The sequence below is a fragment of the Pyxicephalus adspersus genome, chromosome 2 (genome assembly GCF_032062135.1).
Source record: "Pyxicephalus adspersus chromosome 2, UCB_Pads_2.0, whole genome shotgun sequence".
In the NCBI taxonomy this organism is placed as follows: domain Eukaryota; kingdom Metazoa; phylum Chordata; class Amphibia; order Anura; family Pyxicephalidae; genus Pyxicephalus; species Pyxicephalus adspersus.
Genome location: NC_092859.1, coordinates 32,441,059 through 32,467,661, shown reverse-complemented (window position 1 = coordinate 32,467,661; position 26,603 = coordinate 32,441,059). Strand labels below are relative to the sequence as shown.

General features: G+C 36.9%; 1 protein-coding gene across 1 annotated transcript in view; it reads left to right on the top strand.

Moving 5' to 3' along the window:
- Positions 1-26,603, top strand: part of SCUBE1 (signal peptide, CUB domain and EGF like domain containing 1) — a gene marked incomplete at its 3' end in the record, with an annotated part of 137,165 nt that overhangs the window by 54,099 nt on the left and 56,463 nt on the right. The window contains 2 exon segments of the mRNA XM_072400305.1: positions 17,057-17,182; positions 21,196-21,312. Of these exon segments, the coding sequence (XP_072256406.1) occupies positions 17,057-17,182; positions 21,196-21,312 (243 nt within the window).

Genomic DNA, 26,603 nt, shown 5'->3' with positions numbered 1-26,603 from the left:
TTTGTTCACCCATATTAACACTTTTTCTGTATGTCTGCCTTCTGCACTTCCCATGCTGACTGGCTCTTAGATGTGTAGGTCCCTTTACTGACTCTCTCACATTGGTGTTTCAAGCCCCAGTTTACACATACACAGTATGAGAGTTGAAACAAATTGTACCTAACTGGGAATGAGAAGGTGGACAAGTATGGTCTCACTGGAAACTTTCCTAAATTTTAGGTTCGTTTTTTCTTTTTTATTGCATTTTTTTATTGTTTTTATGTTATTGATCAATCCTTGAAGTACAAATTTACCAACACAACTAAATAAGTGGAGAACCTTTTCCCCACTATCCCCCCCTTCCCTAACATTTGCTAAAGGTACCTACATCATTAGGGTAAATAATGATAACCGTGTCATGGCCTAACAATACATTTAAACTGTTTTTGTAAAGTTAAAGTTTTATTTACATAGTTAATATAAAGCATCTAAAGTAAAAAAACATAAAATAAATAGAAAAAAGTTTTTAGTATATCAACCAGTTGTAGATTCTTTCAAGAAAATGAGATCTGTGGGTTTGGAAAAATGTTAATATAAGATGCCACATCTTATATAAATTAAAAATCTATCTATCTATCTATCAAAATGGGCAAACTATGGAATTTTAAAGGCATCGTTACCAAATATGTCTTGATTATGCTACCTGAAAAAAGCAATCTTGTAAAACACTTTTGTTAATGGAAACCTATGAATCTTATGGGAAGAGTACGTCCACAATATATTGGCAACACATAATACTGAGATAGGACAACATTTAAAGTTGAAAATGTAATGTTAGTCTTCTGTCCCTTTTGAAGTCTAACTCGACGCATTTTGTGACCACTGAGGTCTGCTTCATCAAAAGTTATTCATAGATATAAAGGGACACTTGTAGCATTGAAATCTAAAATGAGGACTTGGCTATTAATAAGTCATCAAGGTAACTTTAAATGCCAGGTTGAATGAACATTGTTTATGAATACGTAACACATTATGCAACAGCAAAAATAAAAATCAGAGAATTGAAGCATCTTCACCTTTTTAAGAGTTCTTTCTTTCTACAAATATCCCTTGAAGTGGACCTCCAGGTCTGTGAAACATGTCGATGTGTTAGACCTCTGTGAGATAGATGACTAACATGGCCATTCCTTCCTAAATAATACAATTGTGTGTTGCCAATGTATTGTGGACACACTGTTCATACTCTTACATTTTTTTTTTCTTTACACTTGAACTTTTATTAAAGGAAAAAAAAATGTCCATATTATAAAATTAAACCAAGACAAGAAAAACAGAAGAAAGTCCCAAAAAAAAACTAATTAAAAAAGGGACTGCCTTTACGTCAAATAAAATGGAGCTATAAGAAATAAAATTTAAGAACAACAAAGAATGACCTACTTAATCAAGTCACAAGCTCACTCCAGAAGTCATCATAGGTATCTGAATACTCAAATTAGACTCACACAGTCTGTCACCAAAAATGTGTATCCATTCTGAAGAGCATCTTCCATAGCATACATTTCTTTTACCTTAGTCAACCATAACTGTATAGGAGGAACTCTAAAAGTGAGGGATGGTACACTGAGCCCCATTCAGGAGTTGCATAGTCAATGAATGTCCTAAGCATATACCAGTCAGGACTCCACTGTATCATTCAATGAGAACCCCAGAAATTTGTCTAAAAAAATATGAACTACTTCAGACCGAAATGGTTTAAACAGTGGGAAATCCCTCTGGATATGAACCACTGTGCCTACCTCTTGATTGCAACACCAGCGAGTGTTAGATCTATCAGTGAACCAAGTGTTTAGTTTATCTGGAGGGCAATACCTCTGTCAGTAACTTATAGGTGATTTCCTGAATCTTGATGCTAATCCGACACCTACAGGCTAGAATACAAGCATTTACCCATTGGGAATCAGTGAATTTTCATGTTTGTAATACGTAATTTCTTTCACATAGTTTAATTGGCATAATTGCTTTGGTAAGGATGCCAAAAACCTTATGCTTTCGCTAATATGATACAGTTGTAAAATCATCCTTCCTACCTGGATAATCTTTATTTTGCAAATGTAATGAAATACATTTTTACATAGTCTCTATAAGATTTAAAAGCATTAATGAATGCATCTTAATTTGTAAACATTAACCTATGTAAACATTTGATTAGTATTTTTTATAAAGGTAAAAGTAGGAATCAAGGAAGGTACAATGGGAATGGATTAAACGTCAGCTTTAAAATATTAAAACAAATCAAAAACCAAACGCAGAAATGTAATATTGCAGATTGCTTTTAATTCTATGAATTTCAAGTGAACTTAAATTGATTATTTATTGAGAATAGGGGCAGCTTTTCAGAAAAGTTGGCGCATTCCAATAGCGTAGGCTGCTTTCTTCTCTTGATTGAGCTTGTTAAATTAACTTAATACAGGGTCCTCTGGACTGTAACATCTTCTTTACTGCAGAAATCCACACCAAGCCTAAAAACACTTTTTAAATTGCAGTCAATTACTGTGTTTCATATGCTTCCCCACAGGTTACAACTAGAGCTATCTGAGTAGCAGTCAGTAAGAGTTTTGATGTATGGGGAGCTCTTCAATTGCAGAGAGGCTGTTAGGAATATACAAAACTACAGCTCAAATTTACTATTGCAATACATCAATTTTACAAAAGCACTAAAACAACTTTTATTTCTTACCTGCCAGCACCCTTCCTTCCTTTCCCATCACCAATAAAATAACCCACCCCAGTACATCCTCTATTGTTTAGAAAACAATGCATTTCTCGGTTCTCTCACATCTCCATTTGCAATGTACATATTAGGTTGTTAAACACCTGGCTGGCCAGCTGACTTTTTACTATTGTTAGTGTACATATAGGATTGTTGGAGATGTGTGAATTTGTCTACCCTTTGATGGGTCTTAAAGGCAGGCTTCCTTAAAAATCTGATATGTACAATAACTTATGGGGACACCGAAACCCTGCAGGGTGCTTAATCCAATATGGACATAGACAACATTGATGTTGGGGGTCTGAGAAATGCATTGTTTTCAGTTCAACAATGTATTGGGGGGGGGGGGGGGGGGATAAATGAATATATATATAATATGTATGTATGTGTGTTTGTGTGAGCTTTCTAGCTTTATTTTGGTTATTTCCTAGAAGATCTTAAGAAAAAAAAGGCATTTCTGGTCACTGGGCAGACTGATACCCAGGAGAAGGGCAACATTCATCTTGTTTGACAGACTGTTGTAAATTTTCTAAGAAGTTTCTCTTCTCCTGTGAAACGCACCCGCAAGCCTGCACTTTCAAGCAAGGCGCCCATTGTCTGGTGTGCACCAAGTTTGCCTTTAAAAGAGAAACGAGTTGCAAAGAACAGAGAGTTGCTGTGTACACCAAAAAAGCCTCATGGCTAGAATGGTCCCTTTGTTGCCTTGTTCACTTAATGAGTTGGTGGAAGTGTCATTATTGGCTGATTAGCGGAACAAGAACCTTTTACATTCAGAGAATAGGCATCTTTCAACACATCTCCTGGCGCACATACAAACATACTTCAATACAACCGCGTATTAGTCCCAATTGCTGAAAGAATTAAGGACCCAATTCAGTCAAGTGCTTAAACAAAGCTGGTAAGCATTGGAAGAATACAGCCACTCAGCCCCGAGAGATACACAAAAAAGTGAAACGAGAAACAAAGGTATAAAATGGTATCTGGAAGTAATTACTAAGTAAGTCTTTCACATTTTCAATCAGAGCGCAAGCAAAGACTTGTATGTCATTTATCTTGTTGAAACATTCGCTTCTTTGGAAAGTTCTAAAGAAAGTTTTCAACTTACTCCCAATTTTACCTCTATACAATTTACACAACTTTTTCTTCTTTGTTTCCTTTTTTTTTCTATTTTGTACTCAAAATTTTAACACTGGAATATGTTTATTGGGATTTAGTCTTTAATTTTGACCTTTAAAAAATAGTAGTAATATATCTAAAACATATTTTATAAATTGATGTTTAGGTTTCAAAATAGAGGCTTTTTGTATTGCAACTATGAACTTGCAAAACAATGTTTATAATAATTAATAATAAGTGTATGTATAGCCAAAATGTTTTATTTCTGGATAGGGTAGAAAATGCTCATTTCAGTGATGCAACAGAAAATCTTTACAAACAAATTGTTTTTTTTCCCTCTTAGGCACCTGACAACAGAACAGGTGTCCATATTGGAAGGTTCCCCTTAAACCCCTCATCTGGTGGCAGTTCCTAAATTTGAATTTCCTCTAATGAATCAAGACAAATGGAAAGCATTCCAGCGAAAACACACAGCTGTGAAAACTTCACCTGGGGTCTAAAGCTATCGACTCTATTGAACACCTAAAAATAAAGTTTTACTTATAGATTATTTTTTCTCTTCCCAAACTCTAGGGACCAGATACTAACCAGCCATATAACTGTTTGGTCATAAAAGCCCAAGCCTGTGATGGAGGTGTTATGATCTTGGGTTGGTTAAGTCAAAAGGCTACCTGAATATACAAAATGATCAGGTTTTTCCATCACTAGATTTTTTTTATACTTCCTTGAAGGAACGGGTATATTCCAAAATCATGACTTACAGAGCTCAAACTGTAAAAAAGGAGACATTATTTTTAGACATAGGGTTAGAGTGGTGGTAATTGAGATTGTTTGGGTTGTGCTGGAGAAAATGTTAAGGTGGTATGACTGTCCCATAATCAATACAAGATCTTGTAGTGACTTTGAATATAGAATATTATGGTGGATTAATACCATAACCAAAGCTAAAGGTGGTCCAACTAAATAATGAGGGGGATGGATTGAAAATATGGTTTATGTCTCTATTCAATTTCTTATATGGTTAACCCGTAAAATAACAATTTTGTTCAAAAGAATGTGTAAGAATGCAGCATATTGATAGTATTAGGTGACTCAAGTAAGGCAGGATGAGTCCAGTGCAAAGTTAAGGCTTGTCTGCTCCCCTTCAGATGACCGTGGGTGCAGTCGTTTAAAAAATGGCTCTATTGGTCTTCAGGCTTTATTCAATTGTTAGTGTATGTGATGCCAGTATTTTTTGTAACAGTTATGTTACACCCCCCCCCCCCCTCCCTCCAATTTTTAAGATATTATTTACCATGCGTCATCTTGTTCTTTGTGATCATCTGAAATGTTGAAATAAAATTTATTCTATGTAATTGAATATTTACAGTCAAACTGTTTTCCAAAAACCTCTGATTGTTTGTCACGGGTTACAAAAACTTTTGCGAAGGTTACAAAAATTTTGATTGGAAAAGGGGAAGTGCTGATGTCATTCTTTATGTTGTGTAACAGTGTCTGAGCATAGAAATTGTTCAGAGCACTACATTGGAGGAGGTCACATACTTCCCCAAACTGGAAAACAACGTATTTTCACCAGCTGCAATAGTGGAAGAATGACGTAGGATGGGGGTGCTGGGGGCCCGTTGAAAAGTAATGATTGAGGAATAGAGAAAAAAAAACAAAAAAAAAGTTTGTACTGAACATCAGATGTAAAGTGCAGTTTTTTTTTTCTTTAAGGGTCTTAGAAATGGCCTTAGAAATAGGCCTGACCTATAAGCAAAGGGGATACCAATATGCATAATAAAATTTTTTATGTGCCATATTCGCTGAAAGTGAACTGAATTCTATATAAATATATATATTTTTTTCCTTTTTATTATATGCTCAGGTTCAGTTTCCCAAGTCTCACACAAGCTTACTTTCAAATTCCAATTGTATATTTATATGGTGATCTACAATATAATTATCTTACTTACCAGTTATAGTTGACTTTTTGTTGATTTGTTCTTGCTCTGTGACCTTCCTTTTGTTTGACAATTAAGTGTTCAAACTAAAAATACTCATTATAGTAACCCTTTAGTACTAGGAATAGGAAGCCCTGTATTTCTGGGTATTCTAGACACATCTGTGTGACACATGTCTATATACGTCTCTAACCCTGTGGTTCCAAGATCGACCCCACTAATCAATCCAATGAGTCTCAAAGGCTTGTAGCATTCTTCAAACCTGCTAAAAGTAAAGGGGTACGTTTGGAATATCTGGCAGGTCTGTGCTCTTGGGTCTTTTTTTTTTTTTTTTTTGGGGGGGTAAATGCACTCCCTGTTTGTGCTGGTGACCAATGTCAGTCACTAGGAGAGAACTTAAGGAAAGATTCTAAATTGTCCCAGGAACCAAAGCTTAGGGGAAATCTTCCACTGTCCTTCTGACATAAAGAATTTAACCTCGCTACTTGTTGAAATTTAAAAGTTGAAATTTCTCCAAAAGGGACACAAAGAGCTGAATAAACCTGACAGTTTCTAAGCGCTTTATTATTAATTGTTTAATTAGGTTTTAGCTTGAAATTTTGATTAAATTTTTTTGGGGATTGGTTACCGTAATTAGTTATACCCTAAAGATTATGGTGTATTATTATTCTCATTTCATCTGAAAATGGCCTGTGCAATCTGCTTTGACCATGGAAAATGTAATCATGGACATGGCACCCATTTATAAACTGCAGCGAAAATAACTTTTTTTTTTTTTTTTTTCTAAGAGCTCTGCCTGTTTACTTTCAGATACATTTGGCTGCATCCCTAGTGTAAACTAACATGCTTTTCTTTTTTAAAACAGGAAATCTGCCTTTAGTATAGGGATTTGTGTTTATTATATCATCAAAAAAAAGTGCTTAGTGCTGTTTTCATAAACACACATCGTCTTGGAGGTTTTGATATCAATGAACTGCTTTGGAAACAGTGAACTTGAACCATTGTCAGTTTGGTGGTTTATCCCTCAAAGTCCCTTTTCTTGCCACAGACATGCTGGAGCTGTACGCTTGGCAGATTAGTTGGTGTAACCTAGTCACTACAGTCTTATATAAAATTTAATGTTCATGTCCTGGAAGTAATTTTTTTTATATTTTTAGATGTGCAGCTTGGTGATTATTTAATGAAGGTTCTTGTTCATCTCATGGGATTACATTGGTCTGTCCTATCTCCCAGGTGTGCTCCTGTTTTTATATGGATTCCTGATGGCAGTTTTACCATACTATGTAGATGTGATCCACTGTTTTCTACTTTAGGAAAAAATGATCACTCAAGTGCCATACATTTTAACTAAAGTTTAGCAGCATAAAGATGTAAATACTAAAAGAAAAAGGCTCTTCCAATGGCAGAATAAATGCCAAGGACCCTTCTGCTTACTGGTCAGGTTAATGTCTATTGCAAAACATTTAGCTGTCATTCGCTGCCCACCATGGCCTGCAATGTCCCAACTTTTGTGTACATCCTGTTGGCCAACCACTAAAGGAACTTCGAGTAGATGGGCTCTGCTTTAGGCTAAACAGAGACTCCCTCTTTGGATGGAACTTCAGCTGTTCCAAAAACCAAGTTACAACTTAATAGAACCTGGGCATATATGTCTGCTGTAGTGAGGGCACTTGTGGATGCTGCTGTACTGGAGTGCCGGTGCACTGGAATGGACTGGAGGTAATCCAAGACTGCCTGCATTTAGGGGCGGCTTCATCAAATATGACCTTTAATGTTGTAATGATGTTAAAAAGTGTTGTAAAATACTCGTATTCTTTTTGAGGGATTGAGTTGGAAAAATCCTACTATACATGATCACTAGTATGGTAAAAATTCTTCTACTGAAGAAACGAAGGTGTTTATTTCTCTATTACCGTCACTTTTTAATGACTTTAGTCTTTAAACTCCCCTGTTCTTCCAAGCCTATCTGAGCTGCCTACAATCCTTGTTATATAATCAGTGATAATATATTCAACTGGTCTCCATGTATTTGAGCGTAAAACTTTTCTGGGCTCCTATTCTGCCAGTTCTGTTAAAATGCAAAGAGGTGAAAAAATGACATGGCGTGGCGGTTAAATTCAATAGGATTTCCAATGGCAGGAGCCTGGCAGAGAGTTTTGATGAATTTCCCACAATCTGTCTTGCTTTCCTCAAATAAAAGCACAACGGTTTAATTTCTAGCCCCTATCTGTGTTTTGGCTTGGCTATATTGGTTTAACCTTTTACTTTTTTAAATAAATATTTCTGAAGGATTTGTGCCCTAAAAAAACAAAAAACAAAAACCCTTTAACTTAAATATTTTATATTTTTTTGCGTTACTGTGGTTTGCCTGAACTATTGACTGCATTTCCCAGAACCACTTATAGAATAAAGGTTGCATCTTGATGCTGTATTATATTAGCTGAACTCCAGACAAACGGCTAAATAGACAGATGATATATATATATGAACCTACTAGTGGGTTTTTTTTTCTTTTTTCGTTCGTTTTTCCTGCTGTAGTTGGATTACATTTACAGGTTTTGTCTCTTCACCCAGCCAGTGACGGGACTGTAAAATAAGGAGCAGCATAATAAAATCTTCTCTGGGTCTTTTATTACATTATATTACTGGCTCTTGTTGCAGTTTTAATTTCTTTGTTTATAATATGAATATTTTTTTTTTAGTTTTTTTTTTTTTATGATGTGGGATTTAGGGAGAATCTGTAACTTTAGTTTTTTTTTCGTCACTCATCCGCTTTTATAACATGAAGACATTTTACTTTTGTACCTTTTTTTTGTGCCAGAGAACATTTTATACAGTACTCCCATGTTTATGATCTGGGTAGATCAACATTGTGTGGAAACTTCTTTAGCCAGTCCTGTAATCTTGTGCATAGACCAGGGGTGCCAAACAGGTGGATCGCTATGTACAGGTAGATCGCAAAGGCAACGTGGGTAGATCACGAAGACCTGCCTTTCAAAATGAACTCTTATCGCGCACAGGAGTTATGAAGTCCACGTTTTTATTGTTGGAAGATCATTTTGACTTGGTCATTTTAAAAGTAACTCGCAAGCCAAAAAAGTGTGGACAACCTTGGCATAGACCATTCACATGGAGAGATTTCAACACGGGCTTTGTGGTTCCCCATAGACCTTATGTAGTGGCCATGGACAGGTAAATGTAAGCTTTTAGGGTGGAGTCATAAGTGTAACCTGTAATACCTTTTTTACTGGTCAGATCATTTTTCATCTACCCGCACTTTTTGTCCTTGGTCAGCTTAAGCAATCACTGCTGCTCTTACCAGGAAGGGACCACTAAGGAAAATACCATTCTGCATTATTATCTTGCACACTTTACTATGACTACGTTGCTTTCTGTTCATAGTCGCCATAACCTAGAGATTTTCAACTAGCTTATGTAAAACTTCCCAGCTCAGATATTTGGAATAAGCTGTCTGGAAGCTGATGATTTTATGTTCCAGCAAAAAATCTGTTCCTGATGTTAATGCGGACACCAGGCTTGATTTATACCTTGATTTCTGACGAGTACAATCTAAGCTTCAGAATGTTTTCTATTTTATTTCCCCAAATAGCCATGAGGAGTATTTATGGTGGGACAGCCAGGATCTCCTGCTGACAGGTGGTCTACCATACTGTCCAAACTGCAATCTGCTGTGATGTTGTTAATCATCTACTTTCAGCTTAGAGCACCACACTTATGCTAACTTGCTTCAGAATTTGCCTATGTAGTTATTCTATTCTGTCATCTCTCTTATTAATTTTTGTTTTATTAATATCATACGGTCCAGGTGTTCTTTGTTTTGGCAGGGCTGGTTGTGTTCATGGATATCTTTGCTTAAAGTAACATTTATTTCTATCTTTTATTATAAAATCTTTTTTTTTTTTTTTTTAATCAAAACTGAAAGTCCCAAATAATATATATGCCAAAAGCATCTTCTGTGTGCCCCTTTAATATTAGTGGAAGTGTATATATTCTCAGAAACCAATATGTAATACGGTATATTTCAGACTAGCAGTATTCATATGTGGTGGCTGCATTTGTTTTCATTTGGTTTTTATTTCTTTACATAGCTTTCTTCCTATTCCCGGGTGTCACTCAAGTACAGAGCTAGAGACACCTCCTTCCCTTCTACATAATATGGGAGGGATTCCAGGGATACCTGGAAACAGTGTAACTCTGTAACAATATAGGAGTGAGCACAGCTCGGTACTTACTATTTAAGTCAGTGGGGCATTACTATCATGCTGAAGGGTGCTTGATTTTTCCTACTGAGCTATAAATAATGTGGGGGTTGTTGGTTTGGGGTCAGCATAAAAATATGCTTTTTTTGTTTCAAAAAATAAATCCCTGGCTCCTGCAGTGGCACCACACACACAGCCAGTGAGCTGAGACACATACCAGGAGTTATATCATCAGTGGCCATCTTCATGGAAGTCCAATGTGAAACAGACGGCAAAGATGGCACCTTCAGAAGATGCAGCTAAGACGAGTCCTGGAGCCATCATTGCAGCACACAGGTAAATGTGTCGTATTCAGCAAGTATGTTTTATATACTTGCCGATTATGGTAGAAGGTTACTGCCCACCAATGAATTTAGTTCGACTTTAAGGTGAACTTGTCATCTAATCTTCAGTCAGGTGACTTTGCCTATGTTCAGTCTGCTGCATGCTGATGGATGCATTTCCTTACTTTCCTGTCTTCTAGTGATGAGAACGAAGACTGCCGCCAGGCTTTACCTGTCAGACAGGGTTTTGATGTCTGAGCCAGTATCTTAAACATGGAAGTAGCTCCTGACCCAGGATGATACCTGAAGCAAATGGCTTCAGCCTTTTATATAGAAAAAACAAAAAACAAAGGCATTGTCAGTACTGTGATCACTGTAAGATTTAATTAATAACTGAAAGTGTTAAACTTCCAAATTACTGTACTTAGCCTGCTAAGATGAAAAATATATTTGATGCTAGGTTCACTTTAAGGAAGTGGATACCATTAGCAGTTCATTACCAAGTTTGCTTGTTCCATAGAGTCGCTGTTTGGTATTGGCCTCTTTTCTAAAATACTTTGAAGCCACATGGCTTGCAAGCCCAGAGCCTCCATACAATTGAGCTCGGACATCCACACTCCGAAACCTCTATGAATAAATTCTGTGGAATTGGCAGCCTTTCCTTGAAAGGAGTCCAGGCTTCAACTAACATAAAGGGTGAATTATTGCTTATTGCTACAAAGGCTTCTTTTAGGTCAAACTTGAAAGCTGTGGCTGGCCAGTGTAAGGACACTTTTTTTTTTTTTTTTTCCCTCCAGATGCTTTCAATGAGAGCAGCCATGCTTTCTGACTGTTCTACTTTTTCAAACAAATTGTCCCTAATTTTAGTATCTTGTGCAATTCTCTGTAGATGAACAACTGGCAGATTCTCAATAATAAACAGCATCTTTCTACAGTGTTCTTTTTCCCCCTGGTTGTTAAAAGTAAATAGTTACATAGGCCAAGACATTTCAATTGATATTGTCATAAAAGAAACTGCAATTCTAGGTACTCTTTTTGAGTTTTTTTTTATTATTTAAAAGTCTAATGCCTTTTTTACTTATTAGTAGGGTGTTTAATTCTTTGTGGTCTGTAAGTGTTGGGTTTTTATGTACAAATTATTAAAAAAAACTGTTGGTTGGCCAATTGTGATGGTCCCGGCAACAAATATAGCATGCATACAGATGACCCCCGAAGTCATTTAGCGATCTGCCAAGGCTGATCATTAGGCAAACGACTTGGAACATCTGCTATCACCTATGGGAATGGACAGGGTGAGGTACCCCTGCTCATGCACCCCTGTTCCCTCAGTTTAATTGAACAGTGCTGTGTGAAGAGTACTCATTCATTCTTCCACCACTGGAAGTTTATCACAAAAGATTCATGAATGGTAATCTAGCGTCTACTTGGCTTTAGTAGTGTAGTAATGGTCAATGTTCTTGCTGTAATTCTTCAAAATGAAGTGAGCTGTCCTGTATATCCAGTAATAGTAGTTATCTCGAATTTGTTAATTGAGATTAACTGCTTAAAGGCTAGACATGTACTTCCCCCCCTTTCAAACATCACTATTGGCCCATTACAGAGGTAAACCATTTATTGACCAATGGTGTGGCTTTTTTGATGGTTCCACTAGGTAATGGATTTATTTCTTGGGGAAGATAGATCTTCAGAATCCAGTACCGTTTTATGACAATTCTAGTATCAAGAGCTGGCAGCTGTTTGCAAATTTTTTTATTAGGGGTTTCATGATTTTTTCTAAATTTTCTAGATGATGTATGAGTGGTCTGGTATAGGTAGCAATAAGTATTGAATATTTACCACTGTATTATATGTCCTCCTATGAGAATAAGGGTTGTCAGTCTTTGGTGCAAAGCATCCCTTGAAATGATCTTGGCATTGATTCACTAGCATAGCTGTGCGGCCTGAACATGGGCCGCTGTCTGGGTATTCCTTCCTGAACCTGACTCCAGCTGTTCCTGTCAGCCCGGTCCCTGTAAAAATGAAATATGTACTTACATTTCAAATAAACGGCCCCTCACTCACACATAGAAGTTATTTTTCAAAGACATAATTGCTGATTTAGGTTTTTTAATGTTTAGTTTCCACTCCATATTTTTTTTTTCTCTGTGATAAAAATATCTTGGTGCTGTTTTTCTTTCCTCCATAATGGACACACAGTTGCTGGCCTTTCTTGTTCATAATTTACCTGTATCTCCTCAGAGTTAAAGCTTAAATAAAGGCAAAGAATTGCCACCAATGTAACGTTAAAAAATATTTAACTCATCTTGTGACTAACTTTTTAGGGTGTCTTCATGGGCCCTGGCACCTAAATGGTTTGAGCCAAACCTATTTTTGTCATCCATGACAGCAGTGTAAAAATCCAGATCTTTTTGCCATGAGCTGTGTTGTTAATGTTCAATGTTAACTGAATGGCTAAAGTAGCTCCTTTATCTGATTACTTCGTGACCTGCACTCACAAAACTGTGCACTATAGAAAAATAGGTAGGACCACTTTATTATTCTTAAGTAGGTACAAAAAACAATCTTGCTAAAAATAGACCGTACATGTTTATAGCATGACCTTACAAATGTGTTTTCAAATTCAACTTTTTTGAAGAAATACCAAGCTGCATTTTGCATTCACATTATTTTTAATATATATTAAGTTAGTGTATCCAAACCAAGTACAAAATATGTTGCAGATTACAAGTCATTACATGTGATGACTGGGACTGAATGAGGGGAAGTTTGTTACTAGAGTTTTATAGTTTAATAAGTTTTATCTCTACAGTTCTGATGTTCCATTTTTATACCTAGGAACTTCTTTAGTGTGAAGGAGCAGGTGAAGTCCAGGCCCTTGAATGCCCCTAAAGTGACAGATTTGTGCTTGACACATTTGTTAAACTTCTTTTGATGTCCTAAGAACATTGCATCAGATAGTCATTCAAACTCATTCTATTTGTGCTGCCCGGCTAGACCCTTTCATCCACGTGAATTGTTTGTTTTGCCAACTAAAAGCTGCTCTAGAGACATTAAGAAAGGAGGAGGGGGGAAAAGTTCCTACAAAAAGGTTTCCTTTTTCACCCACTTTTTATATAATTTTCTATTGATGAGACTAAACTGGCTTTTCTTTTGCCGACGAGATAATTGTTTTTCCTTTTTCACATTGATGGTGAGCTTGTAGCAAAGTGATGCAGAAAATGTTATTGATGGTGTTGCTATAGGAACCGTGTCTTTACCGTAGCACAATCTGGCTTTGTTGCTGAAGAGAGAAAAAATCTTTTCCTGAAGCACAAATGTTGTCTGTTCCCTGGTTCATGCACCCGTGAACTTTGCCTTGGAGAGCTCAGGCTTGGTGTTATGGCTTTACAAGGCTCAGCTGGATCCAGGAGCTCAAAACAAAGGAGGACAAGTTCCTTACAACAGGTGAAAGGGACAACAGTCAATAGACGCAAAACTGTTTTTCTAGTAAAAATATCTGCTCCCTACTAGTATTTTTCCACCCGCTTCCCACTTTTTGTTTTTGGAGTTTTAGGCAATTTTTCAAGTTAGAATTATTTTACTCTTATTTTAGGTCTTTCGTTCTGTGTGTGAACGCTTCTGACACCTGATCACTTCCCACAGTCACAATGCTCTTACATTTGAAAGAATTTATCTTTTTTTTTGTTTTTTGTGATAATGAATATTAGCCCCTTTACAAACTTTAAAAACCGATTACTATAGCCTTTAAGGGTAAATGACAGCCTGCATCATACAGCCCACTTTCACATTCATGGATAAGTGCTCACAGTACTCCTTGACTGAAGTGTCACACCAGAATGGCAAAGTTCTCGAGGAAGGGCCACTATCTGCTGCCATCAAGGAAGAAGCTGCAGGAAAAGGTGTATAGGATCTATAAATCTTTGTCACAGCAATACCCAGTGCCAACTTCCAGGTTGGGAAGTTTTGGTTTTTACCATTAGCGGTTTGGGTTAAACTCACTCAGGACCATCTTTCCAGAACCTAAATGTCGTACCTATGTTTACTGAAGGTGCTTCAGTTTCACCATAAATTAAAATGCATAAAACACATACTAAAGAGCAATAACAGTATATACAAGCTGTATTTACAAGCCTATCCCATAAAAGGTACCCGTCACCCACCTCACTATGGCAGCACCATTTGGTTGCCATGTAATTACAGTTCTGGATGGACGCCACATTTGCATACACGGTACATAGCAGGAAATTTATGCATTTCATACTTTTTAAGTTTATTTGGTCTGGGGACAAAATGTGAGGTAGACTTCAAAGTTTAGAATTTCATACCAGGACTGCAAAATAGGGCAAATCTTTCATTGGGGATACATGTTCAATTTAGACAGTTGTCACCAGGAGGTTTTCTTAACTTTGAATAGATTTTGTATCACTTATTATACAAAATGTGTGATTTCAAAAATCATGAAAACCTAATATGGGTTTTTGCTTAATGTTTAAATTTAAACCAAACATACGAAGGCCTATTTGTTTGAATATGTGACCTCTATTAAATTTGACAGGTATAAGATTGCTGCTTTAACCCTATAGAACATATCATGTAATAAACGTAGATCCATCAGATAAAAGCCTGGAGTAGCACATGGAACGTTGGAGCAAATCGAGTATTGTTTGCTGTCTAGATTAATATGTGAAATATTACAGTAGGTACAGATTTTTTTTTTTAAATAGAATAGTACTTTGTATTTTAATGTTGTTATATTTCCCTAAATTTTCATCAAGATTTCACGTTATTACATCTTGACTCTTTCCTTGGCACTGAATTGTAGTTGAGATTCCTGGTACGGAACATTCAGGAAATACAGTTATTTGGAAGAAAATGGCAATTTATTTTTCTAGGAGTATAACTTGACTTTGGATCGCATTATGCATGTTTTATTGTGGCTGTCTTGTAATGTTCTTTACTTTGTGATTATTGGGTTTTTGCAAGGCCAGGGCTTAACAGAACTCTGTCCAAATGATATCTTAAGATAGAAATGTTTGGCTACATTATATTACTCCTGCCTTTGTATTTACCAAATGATCCCTTGGCCACTTCATGGGATATTGGGAAGTTAGGACTATATGACAATGGTGTTTGCCAGCTGACCCCAGTCTCCCAGTACAGTTCCAGGTCCTTGGCTTTTATATCTGACCAACTGCACTGAAACTGTGTATGTTTGACCCAATCCTTTATGGAAACAATCAGGATATTTTATTACATTTTGAAACCAACCAATCCTCCTAAAATGCAAGAACACCTAGAAAAAAAAACTTGGATGAAGGGATCAAACAGTCAAAACCTTTCCATTTATAATCATATTTAGAGTTGTAATTTGCACAGAATGTCATTGTAATTATTTTGGACATGGTGTAATTTTTTTTTTTATTAACTATTGTATTGAAATCAAAGACCCTTTTTGTGTTATAAATCAATATTTCAATTGAATGTAATGGTAAAATCAAAATGTAGATCAGTTTTGGGCTAAATAAATATAGGCTTAATTTGATCTGACTTAGACCTGTTGGTTTGCGGTCACACAAGAGTTAAATTGGGATGGATAGCTGTACATGCAGGGAATAAAGATAATCGCTTTCCCATATACTGTTTGTTTTGACCATGTAGCTTGTGTTGGAAGTGTTTGCCTTAATAGCGGAGGTGGGGAGGGATGCGGGTGTTTGTGGCTTGGCAGTTATAAAGTGTTCTAGCCTCCCCCTCGGCCTCCAAGCCCCACAAATCATCTCTATCCTGGTGCTGACTAGATAAAGTTGTATATGCTGACGCACATGTATGTTCCTTAGCATCCAGATAGGCCCAGCTCTGAGGTGTCATGACAGATGTGTGCACAGAGCGGGGACTATCCCACGTGGTTAAGACCACAATCTCATCTGCAGGGGGTATTGTCCATTGACCCGGCCCGTTTCATTTTGAAATTGAAAACACATGTCCCTGCAGAGCGGACTTTCATTTGTTTGTTTAGGGACATGTGACCCGCTCCATCTTTTTTGTGACATCTCCAGTGATCCAAGGGGCTCGGGCTGATATTGCTGAGGCTTCACGCTATGCTCTAAATTCCCTGCCGAATCTTTAGTTTATCTGGGACGCTGTTGAGTTTTCTTATAGTTTTTGTTTATTTGTACAGTTTAAAACTTCTATATAAACCATTTCAGGGGTCAGGAGAAGAGACTGAGTGTACCGGATTGCTTTACTGTTAATAGTAGATGCTGGAAAGTTTAAACTGAAATTTGCTAACCTTTTGACTTCCCTGGTTTCTCCCTCCATCCCACCCCAACATGCTTAATAAATTTTAAAAGAAAACCTTTCTTTACCTTATTTTAGATCTGATGACATTTCATCTTCATGTTTCTGTGCAAGTCTATGTCCTACAGCAGAGGTAGGCAAACTCCAGCCTTTACGCCGGATACGGCCTAGCCCGTATTCCAGTCCGGCCTAACGCCCCTCTAGTTATTTATTGTTCGATTCAGCCTAATTAAATTGTCGCGTTATCGCTTTTTTTTTTTTTTTTTTTTTTGTATGATTTGATATTTGTGATTCATGTACAGGTTTGTAAAAATTTGTAAATGCTCCAATACTACATTTATGTTTTAGTTAACATAAGTGGCCTAAGTTGGTTATTTTTCTCCACAATGATGTTTCTTTGTTTCTTTACAGAAGGCATGAACTGCATGAACAAAGACCATGGCTGTGCCCATATCTGCCGTGAGACACCAAAAGTGGGAGTAGCTTGCGAGTGTCGTCCAGGCTTTGAACTTGCCAAGAACCAGAGGGACTGTACATGTAGGTAGTTGCAGATTTTGTTTATTAAGCTTTAAAGTTTGGGTAGCCATAAACAGGTAGACATCTCACCCAATATGACCTGTAGTGATACATCTAGTAATATTCAAATGTCCAATTTGTTTTTTTTCTTTTCGTGTGGTGATCTCGGATAAAAGATTTATTCAGAAATTGGCAAAGACATTTTCCAACGTGCTGGGGGTTCTTTGTGGGAAGAGTTTCTTATTCATTTTAAATGTTGCTGTCAAACGTCTACATTTGATGACGTTTAATTTTTTTAACTTTGGGTTTCAACAGCTTCAAAAACTTGACTGTTTAATGGATATTTTTAATGTCCGCGATTATAACACCAAAAACTGCAGATTTGATCACTTTTTATCACACCTGAAAAATTCTTTCTAACCTGGAAAGATAATTGTCATCTAATAACCCAAGACTTTTCCTGCAAACTCAACCCTAAACAAGAAAGTAATGCCTTGAAACATCTGGCAAACTTTATGCTATCATGGCTATAACACAATCACAGTGACACCAGTGGTGAAAATAATCCTACTACAAATATAATATGGTTAATTTTGAAATTGCACATCATCCTTATCCTATTTGTTGAATGGTATCCTTTTTCTTTTGGAAACTTTTATGGCTTTTAGTTAGAGTAGTATGTGTGATACATGTTGTAAGTGTCCTAAACTAAACAATCTAATAAACAAGCTAGGATGGTGTGTGGTAAAAGGGATCTGCTGTGTAGGCCCCTACATGTACATGGTATTTTGTGCCAATCAATTGACATTAGGTCTTCTTTAAACTGGAATTCAATAACATTTCACATGTCACAGTAAAGGATGGGCTTCTGGTTCAGGACTACCTTGGGTGTGAAAAAAATGCTGCATGTTTAATGTTTAGCAGCCCTTGAATGCTTAGAATGGCCAATAGGAGGCCATTTTGATAGGGTTTGCAAATGAGAGAGTAACAATGACACAGGAGGAGGAGAGGACCCTGCCCAATTTAGGAGATTCTCTTGACTCTTTCACATCGTAGGTTATATACACCAGTTGCCAGCTCTATGAACCTAACATACTTGCTCATTTATTTCAATACCTAGAAGTGGTAAACATCACTTAACATGAAAAAAATATTTGAGAGTCCTGCTTTAATTTTTATATTTGGAGTAGAACCCCGGTTATCCGGAACTCGGATAACCGAAAAACTCAGATAACTGGCACCCGACAGCTCCACTTTCTTGATTGCTCTGCAGCCCTAGAACACATACCACAGCTCCGCTAGGGCTGCGGGAGCACTCAGGAGAGCAAAGCAGAACTCTGCTGATTGCTTCGCTCCGTGATTGGCTGAGAAAAGGGAAACCCTGATGACGTCTCAAGCGACATCAGGGTTTCCCTTTTCTCAGCCATTCAGCACTAGAGGTGAATGCGGACAAGTCTCTTCATTCAAGTCTAATGCTGTATGGCTGAGAAACCTCAGTTTGAGAGTAACCTCTGTTAACTGGAAACTACACTTCCAATAAAAAATTGTCCATTCACCATGGGTGCAGGATAACCAAAGTTCTACTGTATTTTAAAAATTCCTGTACTAAATGAGAGAAGTTTGCAATTAGATATTCAATTGGCTCATCTACTAATTGATCTGACTGGAGTTCACCTTGAAGACAATGTATGTAAAGTCTAAATAATTAGTGTTTTTTATCCCTAAGGCAATGTCATTAAAAGCTGTGGTTTTTTTTACTAGTCCAGGCTGGATTATTTTAATTCATAATTACCTAATTAAAAATTATAATTTTAATTAGGTCATAACAAACAGTTGAAAAAAAATTAAACCTAAAACCTGTAGTATTATCCTTATTTGCCACAATGTTTTGCATGGTTGAGGTATCCTTCGCATGCCGCTTCTGGTTTCAACCTCTCCCTGTTCATCTTAATGACCTGCATTTTTATTTAAACTTCCTATCTAAGATACTGATCCAGATTTGCTTATGAAAGGTATGCACGAAACCCTGGGTGTGTAGTAAATTACTGATCTTACCTCTGATATCCTCAGCCTTTGATATCAAGCTTATGAATTAGATCAGACAATATTTTTATTGCCTAAAAAGAAAAGCATAAACTGATAAACTAATTAAACTGAATAAATGTACTGTGACATAGCACAAGTATGTGTAGTTTTGGAACTCACTGGAGCACTGGAAAAATTTGGGTACAAGCAGTTTTTCCTTTTTACAGTTTTTGGAATATATTCCCACTACAGGTTCCCTTTACAATGCTTATGAACTTAATATGGTCTTTGGCCAATGTTGCCGATTTATATTTGGGTGCATATCTATGTGTTGTCTGCAAATTTACACAGCCCGCTAAGGTGAAAAAAAAAATATGGTTGCCCAGAAAGAATTTGGGATGATCACTGTGTTTCATCTCTAAATCTGCTGGAAAACTGTCTCAAAGGTAGTGTTGATTTTCTTGGAAGCCATCATTTTTTCTCCCTCAGACCTCCATGTCATTACTATGGCCTCTAGTGATGTGAATTTTGCCATTAGGAACCAGTAAGATTTGTGGGGAAGATTGACACTTCTAGACACTGAACATTTCTGGAAGTTCAGTGGATGATTTCTCCTAGAGAGGTGGTCAGAAGTACAGGGATAGAAGGAGGAAGTATTTAGTCTTTTAGTACTAGTACAGGTTTCCTGGGCAACTTTACTCCAGTTGCCGAGTCACTTTAATGAATCGGTGATTTACTATACAGACAGAAGCTATTTGTATACTGAAAGATCTAGGCAGCTTTGATGTTGGAAACTTTCTTTGCTGAACTTCTTCTCATGCTTGGGAGGAAGGGAGGTCCAATTAAATATATTCAAGATGTATGAGTGCCAAATAGGGCCCACTTAGCATGTATTGGTATTCAGTGTATCAATAATACATTAAGCCAAACTTAATACACAGTAGTTGTCCCACCTCTGCCAGGCACTTTGCAGGATCAAGGAAAAATGCCGGCTTTGGTATTGATTCACTTTGTTATAAATACCCTTTCCTTAGGTGCTTCTGTTTAGAAGTAAAGCTGAATTAATACACAGTATTTATATGGTGCTTACATATTACACATCACTGTACAAAGTCCATAGTCATGTCACTAGCTGTCCCTCACAATCTAATGTCCCTATCATAGTCATGCTATTACCGCAGCCCAAGGTCAATATTGGGGGAGCCAAGCCAATTAACCTTACTGCATGTTGTTGGGAGTGTGGGAGGAAACTGGAGTACTTGGAGGAAACCCACACAAACACAGGGAGAACTTGCAAACTGCCATGCACATAGTGTTCTGACCGAGATTCGAACCTGGGACCTAGCGCTGCAAGAGCCAAAGCGCTAACCACTGAGCCACTGTGCTGCCCAAGTCAAACATGGAAGATGTGTTCCTCAGCCAGTTGTTCTTGTTGATAATGCTGCACAAATTAGCTAATGTTTATGATCTCCTGACTTTTATCAAAAATCCCTATATGTTTTTCTTGTTTGGTGGTACAGTTATTTGTCTCGGGTAGGGGGGAAAGAACATCTTCCGAAAGTAAAACCCCCATATGTCCTTTTGTTAGGCTGCTTTATAGGTAACCGGAAGTATGAAGAAGTCACTTGGTGGTGGTTTTTTGGTTTTTGGTTGGATACGACAGCAGAGACCAATTTTAAATTTCTCAGCTCTGTTTGTCAACTTGTGAGATTTGAGTGTTCCAGCACCTCCTGTTTTATTCTCTATCTTATAAAACAAAAAATACATCAGACATCTTCATTATGGTTACATGTTTAAACCTGGTATATCATCTCAGAGGTGTTTTCCTTATGCAAAAATTCTTAAGATGCCTTAAAGCCTGGGTCCTTTTCATAATGCCTAAATATTACTTCTATCTTGTTTGTCTATATCTGCCAGTATAGCTCTTTCATGCTGTGTTTTTTTTTTTTTTTAATTTGTAATTAACGTTTCCATTTGTTTTTGCATATGTGTTTTTTGGCCTTACCTAGTAACCTGTAATTATGGAAATGGGGGCTGTCAGCACACCTGCGATGACACAGACACAGGCCCCGTGTGTGGTTGCCACCAGAAATATGCTCTTCACTCTGATGGCAGAACCTGCATTGGTAAGTTCACCTTTTGCCCTCAACATTCAACAATTTTTTTTGTGCAGTGTTTTGATTCCAGCTGACCATTATTGTACAATAGGGACAGATGTGACATGTCCATGTTCTTGTTTTCAAGAATAACTTCTGTATTTGTTTTTTTGATGTTTGCTTACATGTAGGCGTTTACTCCTGGATTTGCCAAGCACAAATGTAAGTGCAAGGGACACCAGGAAAAAGGTGTGTTGGCCATATTAGTATATTAGCTATTGCTAAAAAAAAGGTAATATATTTTATAAAAATGCAATCAAAACCTTGAATGTTAACTTTTTTAACCTGGTTTCATTATATAATTGCTGCATTGATAAGGTAAAACTATGGCATCCAATCATAAGTTAAGGTTTTATTATTACTTTATGATATATTTAGACAGCTTACAGCAAATTGCTTCTGTTTTCATTATAATTTACTGACAATGCTATCAATTTAATATATATCATATTATTCAGTTATTATAATGGCTTCTGCATTTTAGAAATATTGAAACCCCCACCCAAAGTCTTGTATTATTCTTGTATTGGCTGTCACACAGCCACCTCTGAAAACTAGGCAACTTCTATGTTCACAAAGAAATCATGTTCTTTTTTATATGCACTTTTGGGTTAGATATGATACACCCCTCATGGGCATACTGTGCACATTATGGACACATCCCTCCTGGGCCCAATGCCCGGGATTACAGTATAATACATAGCAGGACATTTGCACATTACACTGCTGCAACATGTGAGAGTTATCCAGAGATTGCTGTTCAACACTGGAGATTAAGAAAGACTGCGTGCATCACAAGACCGCATAGAAGAGATTTTAAAATAAGGTATGAATCCTTTACAGGTTTAAAAAAGTAATATTTAGGCAACAATGCAGAAAGGATAAGGATAAAAGAAAAGCTGTGTTTTACAGGTTAAATATATAAATATTTTTTATAGAAGCGGTAGTCAGTGTTTCTTTTAATTCAAGTCACCAAACTTCCTGATTGATTGATATTTAAACATACTTTGAAAAAGACAGAGTTACTATCCATACTCGGAGGCTGAGTCCCCTGGTGGCTACTCTACAAATCTTAACATTTATTAGCTTAATAAAAATATGGACAGAATTGTGAAAGATGAAAGTGACATAAAAAATTACCTAAAGGTAACATTACACGATTACTAAAATTACAGTAAAAAAGCCTTTTTTTTTTTTTTAAATCTTTTTAAAATTTAAAACATTCTATATTGAGGAAAATGCAGCTTAAAGTGTGGGGCCAACTCAATGAAGGCAGGGACATATTGATGATCAAGATTGACTGGAATAGAATGATTAACAATTGCAGGGAAATCTCAATTTAGAGTCCTAACAAAATTACAGCACAGAAATAGATAGGCATGCAGGTAGACTTTGGTACTAATAACCTCAGCCATTATTCATTTACCTCTAGTGTTGTGTTTAGTGATGACTTTGCTGACCTAGTGTACGCTATCACATAATGTATCTTGTTAGACACAACCTTTCCCCTTCTTTGCATTACAAACCTGTGTGAGGACATGTGCTGAGGGATGGGGCTGTTACACTGCTCTGCCAATTCAGAACACTAGTGTGAGCGCAGGAAGCATAATTTTTAAAATTATTTTAAGCGATTCTAGCAAAACACACAATAAATTGTAATAAATAGTGGACAGGCAAGGACATAAATTGTCAAAAAAGTTACTTTTGGGTGAACAGAACTTTTAATTCCTGCAAAATGTTGCAACCCGTGTTTAGATTGCTTTATATACTTTATATACTATATATACTTATACTCATTTTAAGAGATCCAAAATGATTTTAGCGGATGTTATGTTTCACAGTTTAATTCACCTAACCTAAGGTTTATTTTTTTTGTGTGTTGTCCATGGCAACTGGTCCAATCAGTGCTGTCATTTGTCGGGTTGGTTGCAGTAGCCAGGTTCCTGTTGGCGGCACGGTTATTACATTTTCGAAACATTTCATAAGTATACCTGGTTTTATTTTGAAATTGTCTGAATTCCATTTCAGTAAAGTATTGCATGTTTGACCGAGGCCCAAGTTTCAGTCAAAGTGTCAATGACAACACCACACTGTAATTCGGCTTACCCTTCTTGATTATAATGAGCTGTACTACTGTACAGATCCCATAGTGACTTGTAATTACAGGTCCAGTAAACACACAGCTGTACCACTTCCTAGAATGGAACTCATTAACACACTGCAGATTTTCACTTGCACAATTCTGCACTGGCTTTAGTTAAATGTGAGTTTTGAGAAGTGGTTAAATGAGGAATATAAGCAGGGCTGTGGATAGGTTCTGTGTTTCCCTGCCAAAAATGTCAAAGAATTCTCCTGTACACAAAGTAATGGCTCAGGTCCTGGATGATGGGTTAACCAAAATGGCTCCATCCATTTGGAAAGGAAAGTACACAAAAGTGTTGTCAAAGGGACTACTGTGGTCTCTGTGTAAAGTAATAAATACTTGTTGCTATCTACCCATGTCTGTATGTACAGGTAATTGAAAAAATGCCTGATATGCCCCTAATTTAGTTAGTAGATGGTGGGCCCCACAAAGCTTGTCTTGAAAAGAAAAGTCTGGATAGGCAGAGATAAGCTGGATACGTAATGTATTGTGGGAAGACCTAGAGAAGAGCTGGTTTATAACACACTGGATTGCATTAGCCTGTTGAAAACGAATGGACTGCAAAACTGTACTTGTGATGTGTTGGAATGCCTTTTATAATGAATACATTTTTTCTAGTATAATCCAGGAGACAATTTCTTAACAAACGTTTCCGAAAAAATAGTAAAAAATGCCAGGCAGTCATCTTGCTGGCAAATATTTTTAACCTGTTCACTTTTATTAAAAGTGTCCTTTTGAAATGGACCTTGAAGTGAAACAGTACCTGGTATAAAAATTTGAGGTTCTATTTCTTTGTGAGATTCCTGGAAAATATAGAGCATCTGAAATCTCCTTGGGTGACACTCTTAAATGCAGTGGAGTGTCTTCCCTAATGATTGTCACCAGGAATTGCCCCAGAAGGCACTTGCGTCACACAAAGCAATGCAGAAGATGGTGGTAAGATAATATTTTTTTCCAACTAACTTTTCACACCTAACAACATTGGGAGATTTTTAAAGCAGGGATTATACATGTATTGTACTGCTTTAAGGAAAATCTACTAGTGAGAACTAAAACCTATATTTGTTCTCTGCTAGTGGACAATAGCCACAGAGCTTAGTGACAACAATAGCTTGCTGAAAAATCACCAGTGGTGTCTGGGGTGAAGTTGCACTTTCTCCCTGGCATCGGTAAATTCTTACTGGCAAGTGCATCCTGCCACACGCTACTATAAAATGGGGACCTTTTTTGAATCTCCTATGCTTGGACACCGTAATATATTTTTCTCTCTTCAATTCTTGATTGCCAATCATACAGGCTGCAAATTCTCATTTCTTGGTTGTTTTGTATTTTAAAATTTAGATAAATGCATTTTGTTTTCTTGATTTTGATTTGGAATTTGGCACACTTTTTCATAATGAAATAACTTGACCAGTAGAGGACCCAATTGTTTAGGAAGATGATGATGTTAATCTCTTCCACAGCACACTTGTCTTGCAAAAACGTGCAGGCAGATTCCATATGAAAAACTGTGCCAAAACTGTCCATGTTTTTTGACTTTCTTATACTGCATTGTAGGGATCTAGTGAAACTATTATTTAATATTGGCATTTTTACCTGGAAAAGGATTTTAATTCTTCCAGTCTCTCTTGAGGTGTACACATTCCTGCCAGACTGCACAACCAAGAAAATCATTGGGATAAATTCTGGTTCAACTTCATTGCAGAGCCAACATCATGGGAAGGCAATGGCCAAGTATTTTCCTAGGCTCTTTTTCATGCTCTCTGAACAGAGGTGATATTGCTGATTTATTGTCTTGTGGGTAGGAAAAGTGACATTAAAGGTCTGCCTGCTCCTCTCACTGCCACAAAACAGACGGTTCCTTATACAAATCCCTTGCCAGGTAAAGCATTTGATTAGATTTTTGGTGGTATTTTGAAATAAAGCTAAATTCACATTATCTGTCTATTAATCTCTTTATAGTCCTATACCGTCATGTGACTCGTTTATGATTTGCTAGGAAATGCCTTGAAATATGTTTGTTTGTTTTTTTTTTTCAAAGGTAGTTATTTTTCAAATATTTTGCCTATAGCCCTCACAATGCAGTGTCTATTGTTGGCAGAGCTGAGTACCTGACACACCCTCAATACAAATGTCCACGCAGACTTGTATAGCAAAGGAAAGGGGGACATATTCACACTTTTACATTGTGGTAAGGTATATTAAATAGTAGGCGTTAACATTTATTGCCACAATGCATGGCAGCATGATGTTCCTGTTGCTCTGTTGTGACAAACCAAGGTGAAAACAAAGGTTGTTGCTACAAATCTGATTGCATTTCAAAAAACATAATAAACAATCAATCGCACTGCAGCTGTAATATTATATTAGAAGATTAAAAAATGAATAGACCATGGGCATCACACTTTCTTCCTGTTATTTACCATACTTTATATATAGCCTGCTTTATGTAGTTAGTTTCCCAGTAATAATTCATGAATATTCTTGTTTAATATTTTTGACACTAGATAATTTTTTTGGGGTTTCTATTATAAGATCTACCTTATCTAGCTTATTTCTGAATCCATGTCCTGTATATTCTTACTCTACAGCAGAAGTTGGAATTTCTCTTAAGCTACCAATACCTGCATAATTGAAATCAAATGTTAAATATGTAGAAATAAAGCTCCATAAATGTCATCCTCGTGTAAGTGGCATCAGTGTACAAAAGTTTTGGATACAGTAGGTGGATGTTAGACCCTTGTCAGGTGTTTCCTGCCGTCCATGTTGCCCCTTAGGTTTACCCTCTCTTTGTCCTGGTGATAATTGTCACTGGGAAAGAAAGTGAGATATCCTAAATTCTACACTGTTCACCAGAACAAAAAGCAGGATGAATTTTTCTAGTGTGGACACCTATTCCATTGACGGAGTTTTTATTTCCCCTCTTGTGTCACTGGGACAGGAAGTGGAAATAAATCTTTGGAACAGGACCAAAAAAACAGAAGGACAGGGGGTATAATCCTTCACTACTTTTATCCTAATGTATATACTGTGATCTGTGGATATAGTAATTAAACCAGGGGTTCGCTGTGGACCTGAAAGTTATTTAAGCCGTTCCACCATGTTAAAAATGTAGGGA